Source organism: Balearica regulorum, chromosome 8 (assembly GCF_011004875.1).
Source record: "Balearica regulorum gibbericeps isolate bBalReg1 chromosome 8, bBalReg1.pri, whole genome shotgun sequence".
NCBI classification, from domain to species: domain Eukaryota; kingdom Metazoa; phylum Chordata; class Aves; order Gruiformes; family Gruidae; genus Balearica; species Balearica regulorum.
In genome coordinates, this window is record NC_046191.1 from 8,141,484 (window position 1) to 8,165,770 (window position 24,287).

General features: G+C 39.3%; 1 protein-coding gene across 1 annotated transcript in view; it reads right to left on the reverse strand.

Annotated features, from left to right (window-relative positions):
• The window catches only part of ELAVL4 (ELAV like RNA binding protein 4), a 65,760-nt gene extending 41,798 nt beyond the window's left edge, over window positions 1-23,962 (reverse strand). Inside the window, 6 exon segments of the mRNA XM_075759444.1 lie at window positions 1,792-1,841; window positions 1,844-1,879; window positions 1,882-1,933; window positions 1,935-1,991; window positions 1,993-2,034; window positions 23,846-23,962. Coding sequence (XP_075615559.1) covers window positions 1,792-1,841; window positions 1,844-1,879; window positions 1,882-1,933; window positions 1,935-1,991; window positions 1,993-2,034; window positions 23,846-23,962 — 354 coding nt within the window.
• Window positions 23,963-24,287: the final 325 nt, after the last annotated feature.

Consider the following 24,287-nt stretch of genomic DNA (forward strand, 5'->3'; position numbering starts at 1 on the left):
TGTTCCTAGCCAATGAAGTAATGGCTGTCCATCCAAAGACAGCCAATTCCCTATGAAAACAACACTGAAGTTCTCAAATTAAGTTACAAGAAAATTACGATGAATTTGAGGAATACGGGAAGCAAAAAACTCACGAAACAGGACCTGCCATAATCAAAATTCAAACTAGGCACACTACGCTCCTGCAAATGAAGGTCAGTATTCACTTCATTCTGAAATAACTGAAGTAACCCGCAATTTAATTTCTCAGATTATTTTCAGACTAAAAGAAAAACAATGGTCTGCAGCTAAACTGGTCTGGTGGCAGATATCAAGGGTGGTATTTCACACTGGGATACTGGGCTAGCTATGCTTATAAAAAGAGGAGGACTTCAATTATTTGCATTGAAGTTTTTGGAGTGGGAGGTTATAAGCAATTTAAGTAGAAAAAAAGAATAAATAAAAGTCAATTCCATGTCTCAATTTTCTTCCCTTTACTACCCCTGAAGCTGTGGCCTGATCACAAGATATATTGAAATAGATACATCATGGTCAACGTGCTAAAGCAAGCCCTGCCGGACTACGCTTCTGAGGACTTGAGCTGCCCTGCAGCTACTACCATTTGTTATGCGCCTTGTGTTCAACCAGAACATCACTGTATGTCAAGAAGTAAATAAAAAAGAAAGCATTGCATGTTTAAAAGCATTAAGCAGATCATCCTAATGCTGCCAATGCAACGGCTTGCCAGGCTGTTATCGAAGTAGGTATGGAGATTGCATTTTAATTCCTCATCTTTACACGGTGCCTCTTTCTACAGAGCACACACCCAGGTTGGCAGGAGCGCATCTGAGAAAGACGGCTCCTTTTCTGGAACCCTTCCCTCCCCAAGGCTGCTGCTCTCTGTGCTGAGCATAACAGCACTGGTGATGCACTGACCAGCAGTGAAATTTCAGCTGTTCCCCACCTATGGTGTGAGTACACACACAACCTATAAAAACAAGCTATAAGCTGATCGTTCATCCCATCATCTTGTACCATCAGTGAATTCCTGGCTGCGGCAGCAAGGATACAGAGTAAGCTAGGTGCATCCGCACCCATTCCACGCCTCCTCTAGTGATAGTGCAGACATCGCTCTCCTTTTTGAGGTTAATACCTATAATGGAAGGCTCTTCTTATTCCGAAGGCACCTACCAATGGGTGTTGCTTCATGCGGAAAAGGATGTTTTCATGGCACTGAGTTCCAATATCCACAAATATCCAAATGAAATCTCGAGCCAGTGGCTCCAACTACAGACCACTGCAGTTCCGCAACACTGTGGTAAATAAGCTGTGATGGGCTTGCAGAACTATCTTGACTTTACAGTGCTGTTAACAGGCAAGAATTTGATGAAAATATGCAAGGTTCAAAAGAACCAGCCAGAATTAGGAACCGTCAGTTGGCTCAACCCATTTAGACTATCCTCCTACGATTTTAGTCAATGTTAAATAAAACCAGAATGATCAGGACAGCAATGCCATCATCTGAGCTTTGCTGCAAGAAGCTGCAGTGTGTTGCATTGCATGCAGGCCAGCAACGTTCATACTTCCCCTCAGATCTGTACAGAGGCTGAAAGACAAGGGGCTTCTCCTCCAGTTGTCCTAGATCCAGTGTGCATCACTGAAAACTAAAGGTTTTTACCATCTGAAGGAGTTTACCACGGTATTTGCAGTATTCCCTGTGCTAGGCATTTGCAATGTAAGCACTGAGGTTTTTGCTGACCCCAAATGTAAACTGACCCTGATGCACAGAAAGTCAACAATATGAAGCACTTACCCTGTAATTTTGTCTCTCACGAGCTTGCAGGATTCGATTTCACCAATGCTCCAAAGAGACTCCTGAACTCCTCCTGGGTCATGTTCTGGGTAAATAGTTGACTATGAGGTTGGTTTTGCTGTCATCTGTAGCAGCCCCTGTCCTGCATGGGGGAAGGGCAGTTTCTACTGTTGCTGGAGGGTCCATTGGTTGTATTGGAAAGTAGGGCCATTCGACACCTGAGGCTCCATGGTGCTAATTATCTACAGCAAAATAAGAGCAGAAGGGGGAAGAAACCCCCTTAAGTTTCACAGATACAATAGCTATTTTTAAAGATACTTACAAACGAACAAGTAGGTAGCATTCAAGGCCAATTTAGATACTTCAACAAAAAAAAACCCGGCTTGATTCCTCTGTTATTGTTGCAAAGTAGGTCATGCTAGTCTCTTGGCTGTGAGCATATACTAAGATGCAGTAAAAAAACCTTCTTTTTTTGTTAATGCGAAGCTGAATTTCTGCTTTCTTCATGCAGCCATTTCACAAATGTAATTTAAACCACATAAATTTAATTATAATTTAAGGTAATAATCATAATTAAAATTATAGTTCCATTAAATCAGATGAAGTAAGTGTATGGCTCTATATGAAAAGGTAAAATATTTTACCTATTTAATAACTGTATCACAGAGTGCAATGACAACAACATTAACCAGGCACAGTCAATCCGCAAAATGTTGTCATTCCGATTGCCTTCAATTAATAAACTCAGTGTCCCAAGACATACCATTTACTGGTTCCAGTGATGACCTATATTCTCCAGTTACATTTTCACTAACTGACACCTCTTTTAAATAATAAAGCCCTGGATTTGCAATCTTCAGAGATACAAAGTCTTCAGATATTTACTGGAATCAAAAAGGTTTAATCAGAGCAAGGCTTATCAGGTGCAGGCTGGAATTTTAACAAGCACTTCTATCTTGCAATGCGAAACTCCAATTTTTCATAGAAGAGACTCAAATAGACCTTTCCAAAAAAATGACAAATAAGAATCCAGCCTAGCAAAGTGCATGCAGGACAGTAGCCCCATTGTTGCCAATGCCACCGGTCACGTGAATAAAGCTGCCTGCATGTTATCTGCAGGCTGGGGACTGAAGAATGCAAGTTTTTCATCCGAAAACTGCACAGGCAGAGAAAGGAAGCAGAAAAACCTGGGTACTTCAAGCCTTTTTTTGTATAATTATTTGCCTCCACTATGGCTTTCAGCCTGTCCTTCCCTTGTCAGCACTGGTGACAGTGAAGACATCATCTTAGTCTCAAACGTGGATAAGTTAAAGCAATGCAAATAGTGGCTTTTGCTCTTTAACGTGAAGTTTGCCACATGCAGCTTCAATTCTATCTCTTACCAAAGAGCATCCCTCCGTCAAAGACTCAGGGAGTCAGCGATGCAAACTGCTGCCCCGGGCAAGACACCACTGCCCAGGGACAGGGACAGACAGAGGGAGAACTGAGGGCTAAGACACCACACTCTGAACCTTGTGTTCATCCGATCTGGTAATTATTATAATTACCCAAGACTTAATTTGCTTTCTTTTTTAAATCCAGGGAGGTACATGTTGTGACAAATTAGGCCTAGAATTGAGGAAGATGGGGGACACACCCCAAAAAAGGGGTGTCTATTCTAGAATTAACTGCATGGGGGTGGCTCAAACTTTAAATAGGATATATTCAGGTCAATTCTATTTTTATTTTTTTTTAATTTAAATGCTTCAGTGTTCACTTAATGCTTCATTCAGGAAATAACGCTCTTTTTTATCAATGCCAATAAGTTTTGAATTATCATTATTTTTTTATTATCAAACCCAGGAACAGCTCCTTGGTTTAACAATTTTTAAATAAAAAGAAGCCTTGCCACATTGTGCTTAACAGAAAGGCCTTAAACCATACAGCAGAATCATTTTCAAAATAAACTCCACAAAAATAGTAACTTGAAACAAACAGACACATCCAAATCAGAATCCCCCTGCCAGCTTTACCAGCCACGTAGCACCAAGCACTGCTGACATCGTCCATCAAGCCGTACCAGCCCCGTATGCTTTTCCTTTAGGACTTTGCCTGTTACCCTGTATCAGCCATACTTCCTTTTTTCAATCTGATTTCACACACGTATTTAGTCACACATACTACTAAATACTTCAGATGCTGCTAAATTGTTTGGTTCGGGATTCCTGCTGGAAGATCATCCCCGTATCTCTGCATCCCCGTAAACCCACAGCATACACTGACACCAACCCACAGCTTTGCTGTGGGTTTTGTACCCCAAGACTGGGTCAGGGTTTTGTACCCCAAGGCTAAACACACTTCAGCTGAGCACAGTGCGCTCATATATGTGGTATTTGCATCAACTTGATGAAAACTGGGGGGAAAAAAATATTCCAGTTCTGACAAGAAGACAGAAGATGAGTGAAGCAGTTGGTATGATGAACTGCAGCTTTCCGTGTGCATTTACATCATCTGACCATATCCTTTCCAATATAAAAGCCCCACAAGGTAAACTGCAATTTTAGGGTCTGATCCTGCTCCCCTAGAGCTGACAGGAACACCACGCTGCTGGTTTCAGTTACAGCAGAAGCAGGACTTCAGCACAATGCACCGAGGAAGGTACATCATCTATTATTAGCAACAGACACAAAAGCTATCTATAGTTCCCACGATAAACAATAACCCCAGATCTTTTAAAATCTGTGAAAGAAAACAAAATTCAAAAACTGGCTGCTGTCCTACTTATGCATTTTGCAAACTCTTTCTAATTACACTTTCAGCATGCCATCTTCCATACCAAGCAAATAAAGAGAATTCAATTCAGATATTTAACACATTCAGAACATTAAGAGTAAGCTGTTCTGTAAAAATCTGTTCTTGAACAAGTAGATTTCCTCATGTAATACTTCAAAATATCTTGGCATAAGCTAATGTTGCACCAGGTGCCAGGTTTTCTTCCTAGTTACTCTCACTTAACTCCAATTAGGTTCCCCTCATTTTCCAATAGTAGAAAGGAAAATCAAGGCACTTATTTGCCCTTCAAATTATTGCAAAGTTGTAGGTTAGTGAAAATTGATTTGCTATATAAAAAAGCAAGATAATAGATAGAGAGAAATGCTGAAGAATTATTAGAAACATTTCTGATAAAGTATTTCAGATGTAATTTTTAACTGCATAATTTTAAGTCTCCATTTACGGAGTGATTTCTGTACAAAAGCAGTTATGTACCAGAGCTTGCTTTCAAAGTTCTTATGGGCACAAAGGAATAATACTTCTTTTAGATGTGCATACCGATTCACATCATTAGTAAAGTCTTAAATTATTAATGGTAACAAAAAGGTAAGTCCCAGCTCCCCTTTCCAAACATTCTGTCCTCTCCCCTACACATCTGAAGCTCAAATCCACTGTTAAGAGTTCAATGTGCATGCACTGGGGCATTTATTGCTGACGACTGCTTTTAATATTAAGAAGTTGTTGATCCCACGTCAGTCAGCACATTACATAAGAGTAACATTATTTATTCAAAGAATAGCTTTCAATGTGCCATTTGCTGTATTTTCTTCTATCCAGAACACTAAGATTTAGATTTTTACTTCAATACCTGAGTCACAATATGAACATTTTTTAAATAGATACTCAAGTTTCCAGGGCACAGTTAGCTTTCATTATGTTTCATTTACTGGTGGTAATTTTTTTTTTTTTTTTTTTTTTTTTAGAATCACAAGAAGTATTGGGCTGTAATTCAATTCTACAAAAATACTGAAGGAGGCTGTAACTAACTCATCAAGAGCTTATTTGGATACAGGCAAAACAAATGTGGAAAATCTAACAGTGACATAACCTCAATGTTGAATTTTTTAAACAAGATACTAATTGTCAAGGGGTAAGAGTATTACACCTCTATACATGCCACTTAAAATTATCAATGTCTTTATGCTTTTGTAGACCTTCTCTGACCCAATTTAGGCAGCTACTACTGGTCTTGAAATATTGCAGTGCAAGTGTCATGTGTGATGACATTCACATGCTACTGGTATATAAAAGGCATTTTGTTTTGGAGAGGGGTTTTTTGGCAACAACTTGCCAGACTCCCAATACTGCAACACCATGTTTTATACACAGGATAACAGTATCTTTGAAGAAGAATAAGTTGCAGTTACTGTTAGGCATTGATAATTTAGCCACCAATAATTTGAATATTCTATCTTTATAACATTGAAAAAATACTATCTGTGACAGAATTTCAAGACTGCAATTTTCTAAGTTAAAGGCAACCTATATTTCAAATTCTGGATGTATTTCATCAGACTGCTGCTTTTAAAAATGACTTCTTGGTGTACTACTTTTCTCAGTAAGATAATGTATCAGCAGAGCATGAGGTATTTTAGTTTGACAGCTTTCACAAAGAAAGAAATGCTTTGCTGCTGGGGAAGACAGCATAAGCTTTGCCAGTGTTTTGCAAAACACTGCTTACCAACAGGCTTGATATAACCCCTCCTACAAAACATCAGCAACAAATACCTATTATAACAACTCCTACATTACAAATAATGTTTTGGAAATAGTTCTCTGTCATATCTTCATATATTTTATTTACAATTAATTCCATTTTAATTTACTCCTGCTGAAATATTAGCTCCAGCAATAATGCAAAGAATACCTGTATGTATAAACACAACTATTACAATGCTTAAACAAGCTAGAGTAACTGACATTAATCTTCAGTTATTACAGTAAGTATGTGACATCCATCTACCATTACAAAACACAGTTAATGAATCATTTAGAAAACTACCCACAGACTGATTAAGACAGTCTTATCTCCCTATTGCATGCATAAACAATAGCCAATGGCTCAATAGTGTAATTTTATATTTAATTTATATTTACAGAATTTGTTCTTAGCAGTCTAAAAGAAGCTCTGCATGTTGAGCTGAAAGACTGTCATATACGTACACTGAAAGGAGCTTGTATTCATCAAATAATTAGCACCTATTCTTGTTATCTGAGTTATGTATACTCTACTGCCCATATTCCACAACAGGAAATTAATTTGATATGAATTAAAAAAACAACAGTTAAAAGTCTTAAGTCTTATTTATAGACACCGAAGTGTTTTTAAACATACCACAAGCAATTTTTCCTAAAAATCAAAACCTGAAAAAAAACAATGATCTAAAAGCTAAGGAGAATTCACACAGACATATCCATTTTGAGGACTCCTAAGTCAAAAAAGTTATCTATGAATAATGAACTGTTCACAGCACCTAAATGCCAAGAAAAATGATCATGGTAAATCAGACCTCATGAATTCTTCATGAGGTCTAATTTTATATTATTTCTAAGTGTTCATTAATGAACAAACTCAGAACATTCTCCCATAAAAAAGAATTTAGATAAATAATGCAAAGCTCTTACTTTATCTAAAAAACTCTTTAATTAGCATCGCAAGTTGTTTGCTTTTACAAGTGAAAACAAATGGTGCCATGGCAGAGGTCCCACAGCCATCTCCTGAACGATGACAAAAGGAGAAACAAACAAAACCTCTCAAAGAAAATAAATGCAGATTCACAAAGGTTTTCATTCTATAATAAGAAACAGGCTTTAGCTCCCAGCATATCTGCTTTTTTGAATGGAAATCTTGGTTCCACAAGAACTTTTCCACAGGTGAGAAAAGCCCAATTTACAGGCACTGCCTGATCCATCCATAGCCCTCCCATCTGCTGACCTGCATGTGCCTGATTAGCCATGCCACAGCCAGAAGGTTGGTCCCTAGGTACGGAGTGGAACATGCAGATACACCCAAGACCAGGTCCCTCAGCCCTGGATCAGCTGCATGCCCCCACCCCGCCTTCAGATGCGGCCACTGCTACTTGTTTCAGAGTGATTACGCACATCTCTACATTTCTGCAGAATGAGACACTGGATCATAAAATCTTCAGGACAGATCATGTCTTCTTCCCATAGGGGTGTTAAAAAAATAATTGTGATTTTAATTTTTCATTGGTTCAAAACCGTAACTCCAGCCAGAGCGAGAAGCAGGTGCACCTGAACCTCACGTTATGTGGGTTTCTTTCTGAAATGACCTTAGGAGAGGCAAACGATGCTCTCTGTGCAGCTCCAGTACAGATTTTCTTCTCTGTAACACAACTGTCAAATTTCACTGTCAATTACATTTTTATTAAAGCTTATGTACTGCACAACTAGACTTTGCTATTATTTACCTAATAAATACATCATGAACATGAAATAAAGGAGAAAAATGAAGCTTTTGAGTAAATCTGCCAGGAGGCAAATCCAGTATCCCAGAAACAGATCATTATCTAACCCTCCATATTTTGACATGCTCCCCACTCATAAGCACTTTTACATGCTCCATCTTTACCTTCCTTTGAGTAAAAGTCATCTTTAATATTTTAAATATAAATATAGCTGAAAGTTTCACCTCAGCTCTGGCTCTTGTGGCAGGGGTACAGTCGTCTTACAAAAAAAATCTCAGTTTCAGAGTGCACTGCACTCAGGTTGAAATGGCATTCAAACATTTTCAGCAAGTTCACATTTATGGGTGCCACAATAATCATACTGAGCACACAAATGATCCAAATGGAGAAGACAACAAATGCATTCATTTTAAGAGGCAAATCTCAGTTCAGATAAAGGAGAAAATTATTTTCTCTAATAGCTAAATTTATCCTGATCTAGTCCATTATAGGCTTTTGCGTGAATATGCTGAAACAAAATATTCTGTCCCCAATCTGCAGTGAAATGAATGCAAAGTCTATTGGCAATATTACTTGTTATCACAGCAGTGCCTGAAGGATGGAACTGATACCAGCACCAAGCCCTGCTAGACGCTGTACAAACGGGTAGTAAAGGCAGGACTGCCGCTGTACCACAGTGACAAAACCGAGAAAGGCAAAACCTATTACTTTTATCCCAAATTCTGCAGAAGGGAAAAAACCACACCAGAGGAAAGTACCTAGGCAAACTGCTGAAGTTATACAGTAAGCTGCAACAGCTCCATAACACAGCACCATACCCTCAAACCTGGCCTAGTGATGAGGACACCACTCCTAACAACTTTTTCAAAAAGCAAACCAGCATTATGATGCACCAAGTCATCATCTTTTTTTCTACATTTCAGATATGTCTTCTGTTCCCATGAAGTATGGGCTCTACAGTTTTGCATTTGATTTCAAGTACAAGAGGGAATGGGGGGAGAGGAGACACTGAAATAATTCACAACAATTTCAATAGCTACTAAGGTAATCAGTAGAGGAAGCCACTCTCAGAACTTCACGTCCAGTAACCACACACGAGATAGGAACAAAAGGCATCACATCACATACTTCATATGGCCTTATTCTTCCTGCATGTACTCTGGGGATGAGAAACTGGAGAACTGCAATTAGCATACATACAGCACTCCCCACAGCGCAGAGGAAAGAGAGGGCTGGGGAGTAGACGTGTGGACAAGCAGTCATTTCTGGGAAGCACAACAGAAGTGCTGCACTGCACATTCGCAAGGACAAAAAACATTATTCCAGAAGCAGAATATAGCTATAGCTCTACCATACATATTACCTCAACTCACAGTATTTGAGGTTCTTTATGAACTTGTATTGAGATTCATTTTCAATCGCTATTTCCAGCCTCTTCACCTCTTGCGATGACTACGGAGAAACTATGCGTGTTTGAAACAGAGGTGTTTGTTTCTAATCTTCAGTGTTCTCCAAACTTCTTATGAAGGTCTACAACAAATGTGATCAGCAGCACTAACGAAAGGGTAAGTGGGGAAAACTAGTGTAATAGGTGATGGTCACAGAAGACCCCTGTATCAGGGTCATCCTTTCCACTAAAACAGACTTCTAGAAAGCCAGCCAGCTATCGCCTTTATTTAGGCTGGTTTCAGCTGAATTTGCTTGTAATCATTTCTGCCATTAAAAATAATTTACATATGAAGATTGGGAGGACAGAGCCTTGACTTCACAGCATTCAAACACTGCTCCAGAACACAGCTTTGGAGAAAGCCATCACAGAAAACACCTGGAGAGAAAAATGGATGCATTCCCCCAGTCTGTCAGATGGGTTACACAATTAGCTCAAGTTAAAGCCCCTTACAACCCCTTGTGTCCCACACGCCATGGACCGTAACAAAGGCCGGTGGTGGGGAGGTGTCCTACTTCTGTGCCGTGACATGGCCATCAATGGCTCCTGCCCACCCGCGTCCCCGGGGGTCACTGGTCGCCTCTACTCAAAGGTCTGTACGGTTTTTAAACCCGAACAAAGGCAGTGTGGTCAGGCTCTGCCTTCTGAAGGAAGATCTATTTCCTCTGCAATCACCCTTCTACTTCTGCCAAACTGGTAAAGTTTTAGGTACAAAGTTGCTCGGTACAAGGGCCTTATTTATTTCATCATTGCAGATTGCTTCTTATCCCCTCCTGGCTTTTCATGTGAATTACTACTTGTTCTTTCAAGATGCATATGAAGGCCAAAGGAGTCTGAAAAAAATCTCAACAGTAAGATGACATCTTTGATTGATGCTCCAAGCCAAAATTTGATGAAAACATCCTCTTTTTTGTCCATGAATTACATTTTATTAGGCAGATACAAAGGGAAGAGGTCTCCCAGTGACTGCCTTGTCCCTCTTGAAAAAGATTCGGTGACTAACAAAAAACACATTTAAAATCTGTGCTAGCAGGGTGATAAAAAAAAGAAACAGCACCAAAACCATGAAGTATACAAGACAAACCCTGAAAGATTGAAGAGGGTTCCTCAAAAGCCTGGATACTAAATGATAATAATAGAGCAAGGTAGAGACACACATCTAAGACAGATCCTCAGTATAAAGGACACGGAGCCTACAAATACACTGAAATGAAAGCAAAGGAAATTGAAAAAGTCTTTTCATATTTTTGGTTACTTTCTGAATTTTATTTTTAGCTCTGTTTTTGTTTCCTAATCACTACCTACTTGTTTAGTTTACTGACTATATTACTGAGTACATATTACTAATCTATAACTGAATTATGTTACTGACCTTGGGAATATGTTGCACTGTCTACTGACGCACAGATTCCCACGGGTATGTACATGTTCGTGTAAGCAGCAGACAGCTGCAAGTCTTCAGCTGCTGTAGACCTGTCACAATTCCACTTTATGTTTTTCCCTTTAAGAAAATAATCTGGAATCATTTGCAACCTGAGAGTTTAGACAGTGAAAGCTATATTACAAGCCATACTGAAACCTAAAAACATCTACTTACCAGAAGGCAAAGCAAAGCAAGGACAGAGCAGGCTCTCCATGGTGTCAAGGAACATCCAACCCCCCACTGCTGTTATTTCTACAGAAGTTCTAGAAACAAAAGCTCTAATTTTCAGAAGCCCTTAAGCCATTTAAAATTCATTAATGTTCACTAAAATAGGATTTCAGCTCCTAAGCCATAAGTTGTTCTTCTGAAAATGTTGCCCATACATTTTTCATGCAAAGATAGGCTTATATTAGGCAGGAATGGATGGCTTAACAAGACACATGCCACAACCAAGTTATTTTAAGGCTTCGTCCTCAACAGGACCTTAATGAAGACACACTGGTAAATGCAATTAGGAAATACTAATCAACATGTGTACATCTTGACTGCTGGCAACAACATCTCTATGGATACTGCTGCTTGGAGGTCTAAGAGATAGACCTCAAAATAGAAATTACGATATTCACCTAAGTCCTATCTCCATCATTAGAAATTTTAGTTTACTGCAAAGCAACAGCATATTTCTCCTAAACTGAACTGTATTAGTAATACAGAAGTTTACATCTTTTATACAATTCACCTGTAAGCCTAGAGCCCTGTACCACACTAATACTGCTTACAAAAATAATCTTTTCTTGAAATATAGGAATTCTTGCTTTGTAACATATCTATGGTAGACAAAGTTAAAATTAATTACTCCAAAGTAATATGGCCATCACCTGTCTTAAAGGTCATGAAGAGATAATAAAAAGTTGAAGACTGAGAAATTTCTGGTAGAAAAATGATCAGAAATGACCTTTTAGTATGCGGAGGCAGCCGTTTACTCTGATGGTCTCACAAAAGGAATATCTACACAATGGCTTAAATGAGTAAGTTTTAATGTACTACATGGGATAAATACCTCAGTAATACTTAAATTAAAACTATCTCATGCATAAAAGCATCTATGCTAAGCTGTAAGATCCATTACCATGGATTAATAATGTATTATTCATCAATAAAGGACAAAATATCAAGTATATATGCACCTGTCACAGGTCAGGCTAACAGATCCTAACAGTTTATTCTGGACGTAAACTCTATTAATCTCTGTCCTAAGAAACGAAAATACGCCACAGGCCAAACCAAACACCTTCCTTATTCCAATTACTAAAATTTCCAAATGAAATCGTATTCAAATCCACCAAATTCTTATTCAAATAAACGAACATACCCTGAGCACCAAAAAATTAAAAATCCTTCAAAACTCTTCCTGAAGAGGTGAGCGGACCTCATGGATAACATACTCTTCGTTAAAGCACAATTTGCTGATGCACCCAGCAGGAGCCCGGCCAGACACAGGGGCTTGTGGACGGGTGGGACACCGACCATCCTGGCTGTCCTTGCTCAAAACCCAGACATTACATTTGGCTTACAGGTCAACAGGCAACCAGAAAAATGGCAGCGTTATTACAGATTACTAGGTAGAAATGTTCTAGCAGCCTAAATGCATAACAACAGTGTACTTAAGTATTGAAAAAGTCAAAATAACCAAGTTACCATCCCTTCTACTGGCTAGCTTTCCCTCACAATCCTCAGCAGTCATAGGAAGTCTTTTTAAGCTTAGAGCTGGATCCACTTCATCTGTATGTTTCACCTCAAAGAAGAACAAGATGACAGGAGTAACTTGTGCCATTATTAAAACTAATCTATCACCTAAGCATCCCTGACCACTGGGGTATTCAGCCCAGTTGTCCCGGTCCAGGCTGGTGTTGAAGTGGTGGAGAACATGGCTCCTGCCGCAGCTGCAATGGCTACGTGCGGCTGCAAAGCCTCTTGGTAACCACAAAGAGCATCACACAAATAACATTCATTTTTGCATATAGCAAAGACTAACGATGGAAATTAAACTCAACAATTTCTACCCCAGTAAGCACCTCCATTTGTGAACACTTCTTTCAGTAGTTGGGTAATGAAAAGTACAGACAATAAAAAGGATTCTAAAAATAAACTACTCTTTTTCCTGGATTAGTGTGTCTACAGTTAAATATAAACTGTGCTCTATAAATTATCAAACGCAATGTCAAATTCTGAAGTGCACTCTGGAATCTCACAGAGCACACAAAATACAAGAAAAATGATAATTTTTGCCCTGGCCCAGTTAGTCTAAAGAATAATATGCTACTGTGCTAGATCATGGAGTTAGTTCCCATCAATGTTCACACTGAAAATGGCTACAGCCACCACCGTAGCTGCACACTGAATTGTTCAGGACCCTCCGCATCAAGCAAAGAGATTAATTCCCTGAACAGCTGCTCTCACAGGAAGGGAATCATCAGCAACGTTGCCACAGTATAGCTGGCACATGCATATCAGGAAGAATTTCCAGCATTCACGCTTTCTGCTAAAAATCAACTTCCCCCTACTCATCTACTGCCAGTAACTTCATTTGGAACAAAGATATACAGGGAATGGTATTGAACTATTTTTATTTAAGGAGCATTTGTTTACATGCATTATTACTTCTATGGTGTCGTGACTGTGCCTTCTGCTCTACAGAAATAACAGGATGAGTCCTTGCCCACAAGTTCTTCTGCACATAGTAAAGCAAAGAGTCACTGACCACCACTGAAGATCAAGGATGACCCGTAGGAGAAGATGAATACAAGGACAGCAATTAACAGTCACATTTATAAACCCTTCAATCAAGTAAAAAACCAAATACCCCCAAATATCTCGGATTCCAAATGCAGAATGTGTTAACACTTCACCACAGTGTAGTGACTTAAACACAGGTTGTTTCATGCTGCTGAATCGTGAATTTTGTATTATTTAAGATCAAATTGCTGATTGCTATGGGAGTCTACATATCAGCTTCGGAGGACAGAGAAGAGGCACAGCCTCCTCCCTGGATTAGCATTTCACTCAGAAAAAATGTTTGTTAGTATTTTGCCCGTGTTGTTTACTATGACCCTCTCAAACCAGACCTATTATAGACAGGTTGATTTCCCTATACCTTAAGCATATACCAGACATCAAGAGTTTAAATTAATCCACATATTAAATAAAAGAAATGCCTAACGCAAAATCTTCCAAAGAAGTTTAGTCTAACATTAATAATTCTCAAAGTCACAAATATCAATTTTGCTTTTAATAGCAATAGAGAAACACGGACTTCTGGCAACTGTCCTGATCTGTACCGGGAGAGACAAGGGGACAGAGTCGGGTCCTGGAATTCCACATCCTTGCTGGGCAATTAGACATAACAGTTCAAGATGAGTCAGATCTACCTTAAATTATAAATTGAGTATTACTGTCTTTCCTAGTTTTCCAGTATGCAATAGTGAGGGATTCATAAGCGGAGGAAAAATAAGGACAAGCCTCCTTCATCCCTCATGTCCCTACAGAAGCTCTTCAACAGCACTCAACCTGGGAGTAAATACTTGCCAGTGCTCAGAAAAAACAGTATCAGCTACTCCAAACGAGCAAGCATGCAATTATAGGCCACCACACAGGGCCCAAGCACAGTGGTTACCTGCTCCAGCAGCAATCTTTTGGTCTCTACATGGAAGGTCAGATGGGACGTTCTCACCAAATGTCCCTCAGGAAGCAAAAACCAGAGGGAGCTGTTTGGTTTTCCTTCCACGGCTCGGCGAACGCACCCGGGTACGCAGCGGAGCGGCTGGATCTGAAGGACTTACACTACTGGAAAGGCTCCAGTGGCATCGCTGCCCTCTGCCAACACCGAAAAAAATCACTTACGTGGACAGAGACGCATTACGCATGGAACCTTCTTGAAGCACTGCGAATGACAGAACCACCTCCCATAGTCATTTGTGTCTGTTTTGAAACAAACATACATTATCATATCGTCTTTACCTCTAAGAGTTCTGAATGCTGAAGAGCCATCAGATACACTACCACCCCAATACTGAAAAATACTGGCGCATGGCTTCAGACTGGGAACAATACCAACTATACTATGTAAGAGCTTTTATAGCAATAAAAAAAGTTTTTATATTAAAGACTAAAATAAATGAAAATAAGTTGGGTTTTTTTTCTAGAATTCAAGGACATCTAATTTCCCCATCACAACAACATTGCTGATGCAACTGCATGTGCCTTAGCAACAAAGGCGTACTACAGAATTTTATATACATCATGACTCTAAATATTGTCAAAGCCAGGCTTGTATTTTACTGTGCAACTAAACCATTTCCAGAGAGGATGCACAAAGGTTTAGCTATCTTTTTTTAATTTTTTTTTTTCTTAATATTCTGCCTTTTCATCCCATTTAATTAACAATTCTTAACTGGTTTGCAGCATTTCCTGACTCTTACAGATTTTCTTCTTCACTGAGGTCAAAGTCTTCACGCAAGATACAGTCAAGGGTAGAACAATAGGTAAGAGACTCTCAGCTTCTTCCCTACTTTTTGGGGTCCTTAGAGAAGCAATAATGCATTAGGAGCTCCAAAACAGTTAGGGAAAACAGATTATAGTGATAAAAAAATAAAGATCAACCTAACACTGGTTCTATTGAGCAAATTCTTAATGAGTTTATGTAAGGAATGTAAGTGCTACAAATAAGACAATATTAGGTAGTTGCAAAAATTAATTGCAGCCTTATTATAATCTCATCTGAAAGTATTTCATTTCTAACACTGATGTTCCAATGCTATTGCAAACTCTGTCTGAATACTTAAATAAGTAAACAACAAACAAAGGTCTCATCTTCAGTGCCCCAAGCTATCATCCAAAACTGGTTATAATTAAAGGTGTGAACAACAGAGTAACAAACCTGCAAAGTCAAGGTTCTGAGAAATTAATGGGCATCACACCACTGCACCAGTTCAAATTTATCACTCATTATCTCCCCGACTAACACAGTGCTGTTTCACATATTTGTGCCTCCTTCTCCTTCCTCCAAGCCTTTCCTGGCTTTTTCTAGATGGCTAATTTTAGACAATTACTGCCTCTGGACACATTGAGACCTTTTCTCCCTCCTTTCTTCTTCTTGCTGTAAAGCTAGTGACCTACAAAAGCCCCCTGCACCTAAAATATTCCCATATTTTAGAAAGATTGATCATTTGAGGGGAAAAAGCAAGCAGTCTTTGAATTATCCGTTTCTCCAACATCTTCACTTTACATTACTGCAAATAGTTAAACACACTCAAATGCAAAGGCTAAGGCGAGATACAGGTCCCCATTAAACACTATTTTTATTAGTATTAAATCCATTGTACTTGTTGAATTGAAACATTACCCTCCTCTTTGCAAAATTCTTTAGAAAAATTAAAAATGTGCCTTGCTTTTCAAGTTGCTTGGAAGTCCTACACTGCTGGTAACTGGATATTTACACAAACAATTGGAAAGTATTACATTATGTGAATGTCCCTTCCCTTCTCATACAAATCCCAGCATTTTCCTTAACATCTATTCAAACGAGAAGGGAAGATACACATGCATGAACACACACAAAAATACATGCATACCCATCTCTTTCTCTATCCTACTCGGAAAGAAAAAAAAAGAGCAAGAGAGGGAGAGGAGTGCAATGGGGGAGGGGTGACTTTCCATCAGATTAGCAAATTTTGCAAAATCTGGCCTCTCCTTTAGAGAGGTACCACGCTTTTTAACATCGCCTTACTTGCTAAAGGACTGTTTGCGCCCACTTCTCCCCCAAAACCCCAATGACATTGAAAAAAAATACTGCATTGCAGTATTTGCCAGTGCATCGGAGTGTATCCAGTCAGCTGTCCCACAGACAAACAAATGTACATTTTAGTGTGTCCAGGCATGTAAATGAGTTGTCTAGTGGACACAGATTGCCAAAACAGACAAGTGGATTTGTCAAGTTATCTGCATCTCTCTCCCTCTCGCTGTAATATCCTCTGCCACTGCCCGTTTCTTGCCTGGGGTGTTTGCTGAAATTATTTTGAAAGTGCAAGTTCCCAAAGAAAACAGCAAATTCCCCTGCCAGAATACGGGATGCAATCAGACTTTATTTCTTTTGAAAAACCTCGGGGTGTGGAGTGGCTCTAGGTTATGTACCAACAGTATGACAATTACACACAGAAAATAACCTGCATTTAATTAGTACACTCCCAGCATACCAAGTAGGAAGGTTGAGAGGAAAAAAATTCACTGTAACCTAGAAGATATTATTTCAAAAAAATTAATACATTAAATATATGTAAGATTAACGCAACTGGATTTTCTTTCAATAGAGTCACAATATTTAACAGGACCAAATAAAGATGATGAAGACTATTCCAAACCCATTCAAATGGGATCTTTAAATATACCCCTTCTAGCTCATTGTAACCATCCTTTGTCACAACAGCTCGGGCTCTCTTAGAGAGCTCAAAAAGGTAAAATTAATAAAGAGGAAGAAAGCAAAAGGAGGCACCCAAGCCAGTCAACAGTGGAGAGGCATCCCCGTATCTAACATGGGAACTTGATTAGTAGAGTACACGGGGATAGGACTTTAAACTGATGGCTAGTATTCACCTTGCATCAATAGCCAATTGTGAAATTCCATCCTTTCTGACCAGCAGTTCACTGAGATGACAATTTTTTAAAAAAATTGTTGTGTCTAAAGACAACTACATTTTCTCCACCTTTTTGTCTGAACAGAAAGAGGTTTTAATATTTTAATCTTTCTTTTTTATCCGTAACAGTCCAAATTAAATTTCGCTAACTTAATAGCTAATTTTCTATAAGAGTTTCTACAATGCAATCTTTTATATGGAAAAAGAAAATGTCACTATGTACATGCAGGCTGTATCCATTCATACAATCTTAAAACAAAGAAAAGAGGAAGATCAGGGCAGAAACACGTGCGCCATAAAACAAGGATTACATTATTTTAAAATCTTTGTAGAAACACCAAACTGAACAGAAAATGAAAATGTAACTACTAGCTGATGACTCTTAAAACAAACAATGCAGCTGTGTATAATAAAAGGCACCCTTATTTATTGTCATGACTAAGTTAACAGATTTAGAACACAGTATCTCTGTTTTGGACAGAAGAAAAATTATTTTACTCTCACGTACAACTACAATGCATGTCAGAATACATCTCTCTGCACATGCACAGACTGTAAAATACAGAATTTTACACATGCACACACACCCTCAAGATTTCCCCCCTCCCCTACATTGTAAAGCAGTGCAGTTTTCAGAGGGCCATTCAATTATTTCTTCACAGAAAGCATTGCAGTAGAAGCAATACTTAAAACAAAGCAAATTAAAAGGGGGATTTTTTTTTATTATTATTTAAACTAAGCACTAGCATTCCTGCCAGAACTTGCATTCAAAGTAATCCTGCACCAGAGAAAGGAAGAAAGTAAAAAACCAAACAACTGAAAATCTGAAGACAGAAAGGCATGTTCTGTCTTCTTGCTCTGCTTCTCTTGTGCCTCCTGATGTGTGATAGATGAGCATTTTCTGGGCAACCACATTTTCCTATCTTTTACGCTACCGTCTATCACCTACTAGTCTACTATGCTTTTTTAACACTTTTAGCATCAATAGCCTTGTTTAAAGATGCACTTCTGCTATTTCCCACTATTGTTTGCCACTACAGTAGGAGACTGCCACAATTAGCAAAATATTCAGCTGCAGTTTAAAAAGTAAAGTTGCCACAAGGAGTCTGACATTGGAAGTGGGTATTACTCCAGCAGATATGTAATAGTCTGTGGCTAAAGGTGGGGCTGGAGACGAAGAGGAGAATAATCTCATTATTTTTGTAAATTCTGCTCAGTGCATAAACCCTAGAATATGGTGAACTCCCCTGAACTGATTATTCTGCCATATAACCATCTGATTTTGTAAAAATACCAATATCACTTAACACAAAATCACTGCTTAGGGTAAATTCATTCTACCTACTGTTCTCATAGGGACATTTGCTGGAAAATTCTAAGAAATGATTTGCAGAAGCTATCAGCTGTGGGAGTTCACTATTATACCTCTGTCAACTTCATTCAATATAATTTACATTTTTTTTTATACTGCCTCACAGGATTCCTTGCAATTTTTTGCACGTACAATTTCACAGCAGGGAGGGGGAAGGAAAAAAAAAAGAAAGATAACCTTCTTTTGCAGAGGAGAAAGAACAGATGCTTAAAACCAGATTTCTAGAAATCACTGTAAGCCTGAGCCAGAAATGTAATTAACACCTATTTATAAAGAATAATTAAAGTTGTGACTGCCACAAAGAACAGCAGAGATAATCGAGGTAGCCCCTGTTTTTTTTTTTTAGATTTTTTTTTTTTTTACACTGTTTGCAGTATTCCCACATGATTGCCACCTGCTCCCCCACTCAGCTTCCCCTATGCTCGTTTCCCCGGCAACCTTTCATTGGCTTTTCCTCCCAGCTATCGCTTTCAGTTCGGCTGCTCAGTCTAATCTTATTTGTTTTACACCCATCAAAACAAGCAGCTAGACAAAGACAATCCTGTAAGAATGGGAAAAGACCGTCGCTTTGTTTCCCCGGTTATAATAAATATCCGCGGCAAAAGTCTGCAAAACGTTAAATTAAGGGAAAGGGGGGGACCCCTCGCCCCCCCCCCCCCAGCATCCCGTGGGGCTGGCAGGAGGGACGGGTATTGTGCGGGTTTGGTCCCAGCCCCCACCCCGGGTCGCCCCGCTCGGCACAGCCCAAAGTCCCCGGCAGTTGTATTTGATCATGCCATTTTGCACAATCTGTAAGGAAAGCACAAAAGAGGGGACGAGACTAAAGCGTCCGGGCTCCTCTGCCAGGAGAATATAGTCTAAAAATAGAAATACTATTTTTCACATAAATGGCTTTGACTTCTCCCAGCATTTAAAAAAGCACAAAACAACACGGCTCCCCCCCAGCCCCCACCCCGACACAAAAAACACACCCTTCCATCCATCCACCCATCCATCCTCTACAGCACCAGCTCCACAGGAAACGCAATACCTGAATCTCAGAGGCGATTATTAGGTTTGTATTTAAGGCTGGTGTAATACAAACGGAGATTAAAAGGCATCATCGGCTGCCTGATCCGCCAGGCACATGCGGTACAATGACACCGTGACTGTCAGCAGAGACCATCCTCGCTCAACTGAAATGCAACGTTCAATGGAAACGCGGTGAAGTGCCATCACAGTTAGATACGTTAAATAGATATATAGATATATACGCACACACACAGGCAGACATATCCCACAAAAAAATAAACAAGGCTCTCTAATTTTATTTTATGACTCACAATCCACCTCCCCGAACAAAAGAAATTCGCGAGGCACGCGAGAAGCAAGACAAAACCCCACGAGCAGGCTCTCCCCGTTCACTTACCATTTTCAAGCCATTCCACTCCATCTGTGATCACAAAGATGGACCCTTACAGCCCCTCACAGAGTCAAAAGCAAAAAGAGCGTTATGTAAAAGCTGACATTCCTTCTTACAGCGCTGCTGCCCAACGATGCAACAAAATCGACATATACTAGGCGCTGCAACACATACAAGCCTCCTCCTCTTTTTATGAGGTCATGACAGGAAACTCTTTGAAATACAATATGCAGCATTTACTGAAGCTCATATAAATCACCCTCTTTTAAAATTACCATACCTATTGCGCAGTCCACCAAAAGAAAATTACCAATCTCGAGGCTTTTTTCCCACCACCACCGCCCCCCCCCCCCCCCAGGATTTTGCTCTGCATTTGTATCTCCAAAATGTCAATGTGGAAATAAACTCCCCCCCCCCCCCCTAAAAAAAAAAGCCTCTTCTTCCTTTTGCATTTCAGTTAGCCACATACCAGCCTTGCATTAGAAATGAGCTTTTCCTTTATTCTGAGAGAAATCGCAATTACCTTAAAACGACAAAGTACATCCTTTATTAAAGGATACGCACACATTAAATATGAAAGAGAGAGAGCGAGAGACAGGGGGAGAGAGAAAAAGGGAGAGGGGGGGAAAGGGAGAGATCATGTACAAACAAATCAGTAGCAGAAAACTAAATTCATGTGAAAAGACAGACTGAGAATGATGCAGATTCGGGGAAAATCTGTATGTTAGCTTCTATATCTACCTCTAAATAAACCCGCTACGATCAGATTTTAAATCTACTAATACCTACCATAACCATTCTTAATGGCAAATATTGGGTCTTGAAAGGCTTCAACTCTTCTACAGATTTGCTAAAGGTTTCAGGGAATTATTTTTATTATTATTTTTTTAAAGATCCACAAAGCACAGTGCTAGACGTTTTGTGCAGCGAGAATAATAATAATAATTAATAAAGAAATATTATTATTTTTTTCTTTCCTTTCTTTTTTTTTTTGTTTTTGTTAAAAAATCAGGTACCGCTGTCCCCGTGCGGCAGCCCCCGGCGGCGGGCGGAGCGGCGCGGAGGCCCTGCTGGAACTGGCTGGCGGCGTCTCCCCTTGACATCCATTTATGGGACCATCTGTCAGCGGCGGGCGGGCGCTGATTGGCCGCCGCCGCGCGGGGAGGCGTTGCGACATCAGGTGCTATTGAAATTAGCCGCTGCCAGATTGACAATGTTAATGATTTGGTGACCTCTACAACAACAGAGACCAGATTTCTGAACTGCTGCTTGTGTCTAGTAATTAAGGCCCAGTTGAAGAAACAACACGCATCCCTGTATACATATATATATATTTTTTTTTTTTTTTTTTACCTCTTCCCAACCCACCGGTGCAGGAGCCCTCGGCCGCAGCGATGTCATACCTCGGCCATGCTTCAGTGCCTACATCTTCTTACCTCCTGCACGCCTGGCTCTCAGGTCTGGCGTATTTTAACCACCTTATCTTTTTCGACAGTTGCTTTCCGGAGAAATGCATATTTAATGATCTGCCTCTAGGCTTAAAGGCACAACAAAAGCACTTTGACGTGCATTTAAAGCTGCATTTATTTTCAGGTACTATTGATTTTAATTACCAACCCATCTCCCCTTTTTTGGCCCTGCAAGGTTGGGTTTTTTTAAAAAAACAAAACAAAACATGTATTTTTAGAAGTGGATTTGCTATTGCTGTCACTTGATGCTAAGGCACAGCGGACACCTATTTATCAGAGTGCTCCCCCTGAACAACAGTTGTATTTCAGAATTATTTCGCTACCTCACTTCATTATTCTCCAGCTCTACAGGAAATAAAATGGCAGCAAACTTTGGGCATTTAAAAGAATTTTTTTTTTTTCCAGGCTTAGAGAGGAACGTGCTTAACTTAACAATGCACACTCATTAATCCTCCGCTCACTGCCACTGACAAACTAACAAAACTTCACTTCTAAACAGCAGTATTTTACCTCCTCTCGATCACAGCAAGTTTATTAAAAATTCTCACAAGTTAGGAAGAATTCATTTCTTTCTCTTACTTGGACCTCATTTTCTTAAGCATATTTTGGCTAAAGTAACACGGCATGGCATCCTGTAATTGCCACTAACCTTGAATTTACGTTCATCAACTAAAGCGACTATTACTCTATTAACACACATAGAAATAATTTAATTTTACCCCTCACACATTCATTTCAAGAGCCAAATATGTTTTTTAAAAAATTCATTATCATTGCAAGCATTTTTAAATGTAAGAGCTAAAACCGGACAGAGCTAGGATGGGCCATGTTATAAGCTCACCTAGCTCTTTCCTGGAGAAAGAAAGCCTGGCTACAAATCACCAAAACCATTTTCAAAAATATGTAATCAGATAATCATTGTTCTACAAGTTTTATTTTTTTCTGAAGTATAAATATGCCCTCCGAACTGTTAAGCTTCTAAAACTGACATTCTGTACATTTTAAAATTTCTTTAAACCATAGACCACGCTCAACACACACACAGACTAAACACACCAATAAAACATATGAAATATAGTAAGCTTGTAGAGTCTAGCTACAAACAGACCAAGCAAGGAGAAAAATCGCATTTAAAAGACATTATACAATCTATTTGTGGAATGAGCACTGAATTCAATTAAAATAAGAACAATGTAAAAGGCTGCAGAGGATTTCTCTCACCATGCATCTTTTTGAGCACATTTGTAGCTGGTAAAAACTAGCGAAGATTAAACTAGCTCGTAAGATATTTCCTAACTCAAATATTAAGTGACCTATTAGACTGAACACACAGGCATCAAAATGCTACAGAGCTAGCATATTACCATACATTCTCGTGCAAATATACATCGAATATTAAAGTTAGATTTGTAATGCAAATTTTTACTTAAGGTCTCTTCAGGGGTTAACAACACCAAAGAAGGCATCCAGAAATTATTTTTAAGTCTTTTCAACTTCAGCCTACTTTGTTACTATAAATTCGTTATGCATATCAAAAGATTCAGCCATTTTTCTGAAACAATAATTGTACACTGCTCCTCTAAAAAATTAGCCATCTTATCTGTCTATAAATCCAGGTACTCCTTACACTGACCACTTTCCCAAAAAGCACCCCACACATGCAGTCTTTCCGAGGAACACTGAAACAAACGCTCAAACGTCCTCGGAGGCCTCTCTCCGTAAAGACAAAGGCAGAATCCTATTGTTGAAAAAGTCAACCTTATTCTCGTGTTTCCAATAGTACCATTTATCTTTCAGGGTAAGGGACTGACCACCGCATCACGGTTGTGACACATTTGTAAAGCATCAGATTCTCAATACAGTCTCTCCAGCATCAGCCAGCAAGCCCCTGAGCAAAGCATATTTTTAATGCAATCTTCCATCCCCACAAAAAGAAACTTGTCTTAAACAGCTAATCCAATATCAAAATGAAATCACAGGGTTGTTTCCCAGCCCCCCCTCCCTCTCCTTACCATAAATGAGCAGTTTCTTGACTCATTAATGACAGTTTCCCTTAAAAGAAGTGATCTCATATCACTGAGCCCCTCTCCACCACGCATACATCCCAAAGGTTGCGGGTATCTTAGCATCAGTAGCCGCTAGCAAGCTCTCTCATACAGAGCCCAGATGGACTATACCAGAAGCCAATTCAGCGTTAATAACTACCTACTCTGTGCAGTTTAGAAGCCTTACGTGGCATAATGTCCTAGGCAACAGCAGCCGATTGAAACCGCAAATAAAAAGACAACCCAATTCTCCAAAAGCATCAAAAGGAAAAAATAAATTGAAGAATGATTTTTCTTTTTAAATCTCTGACTTTCATAAGATTAAACTGAATCCTTCACAAACATATGAAAAAAGAAAAAAAACAGATGCTGCCCAGAAAAAGTGACAAAATATTACCTCATTATTTAA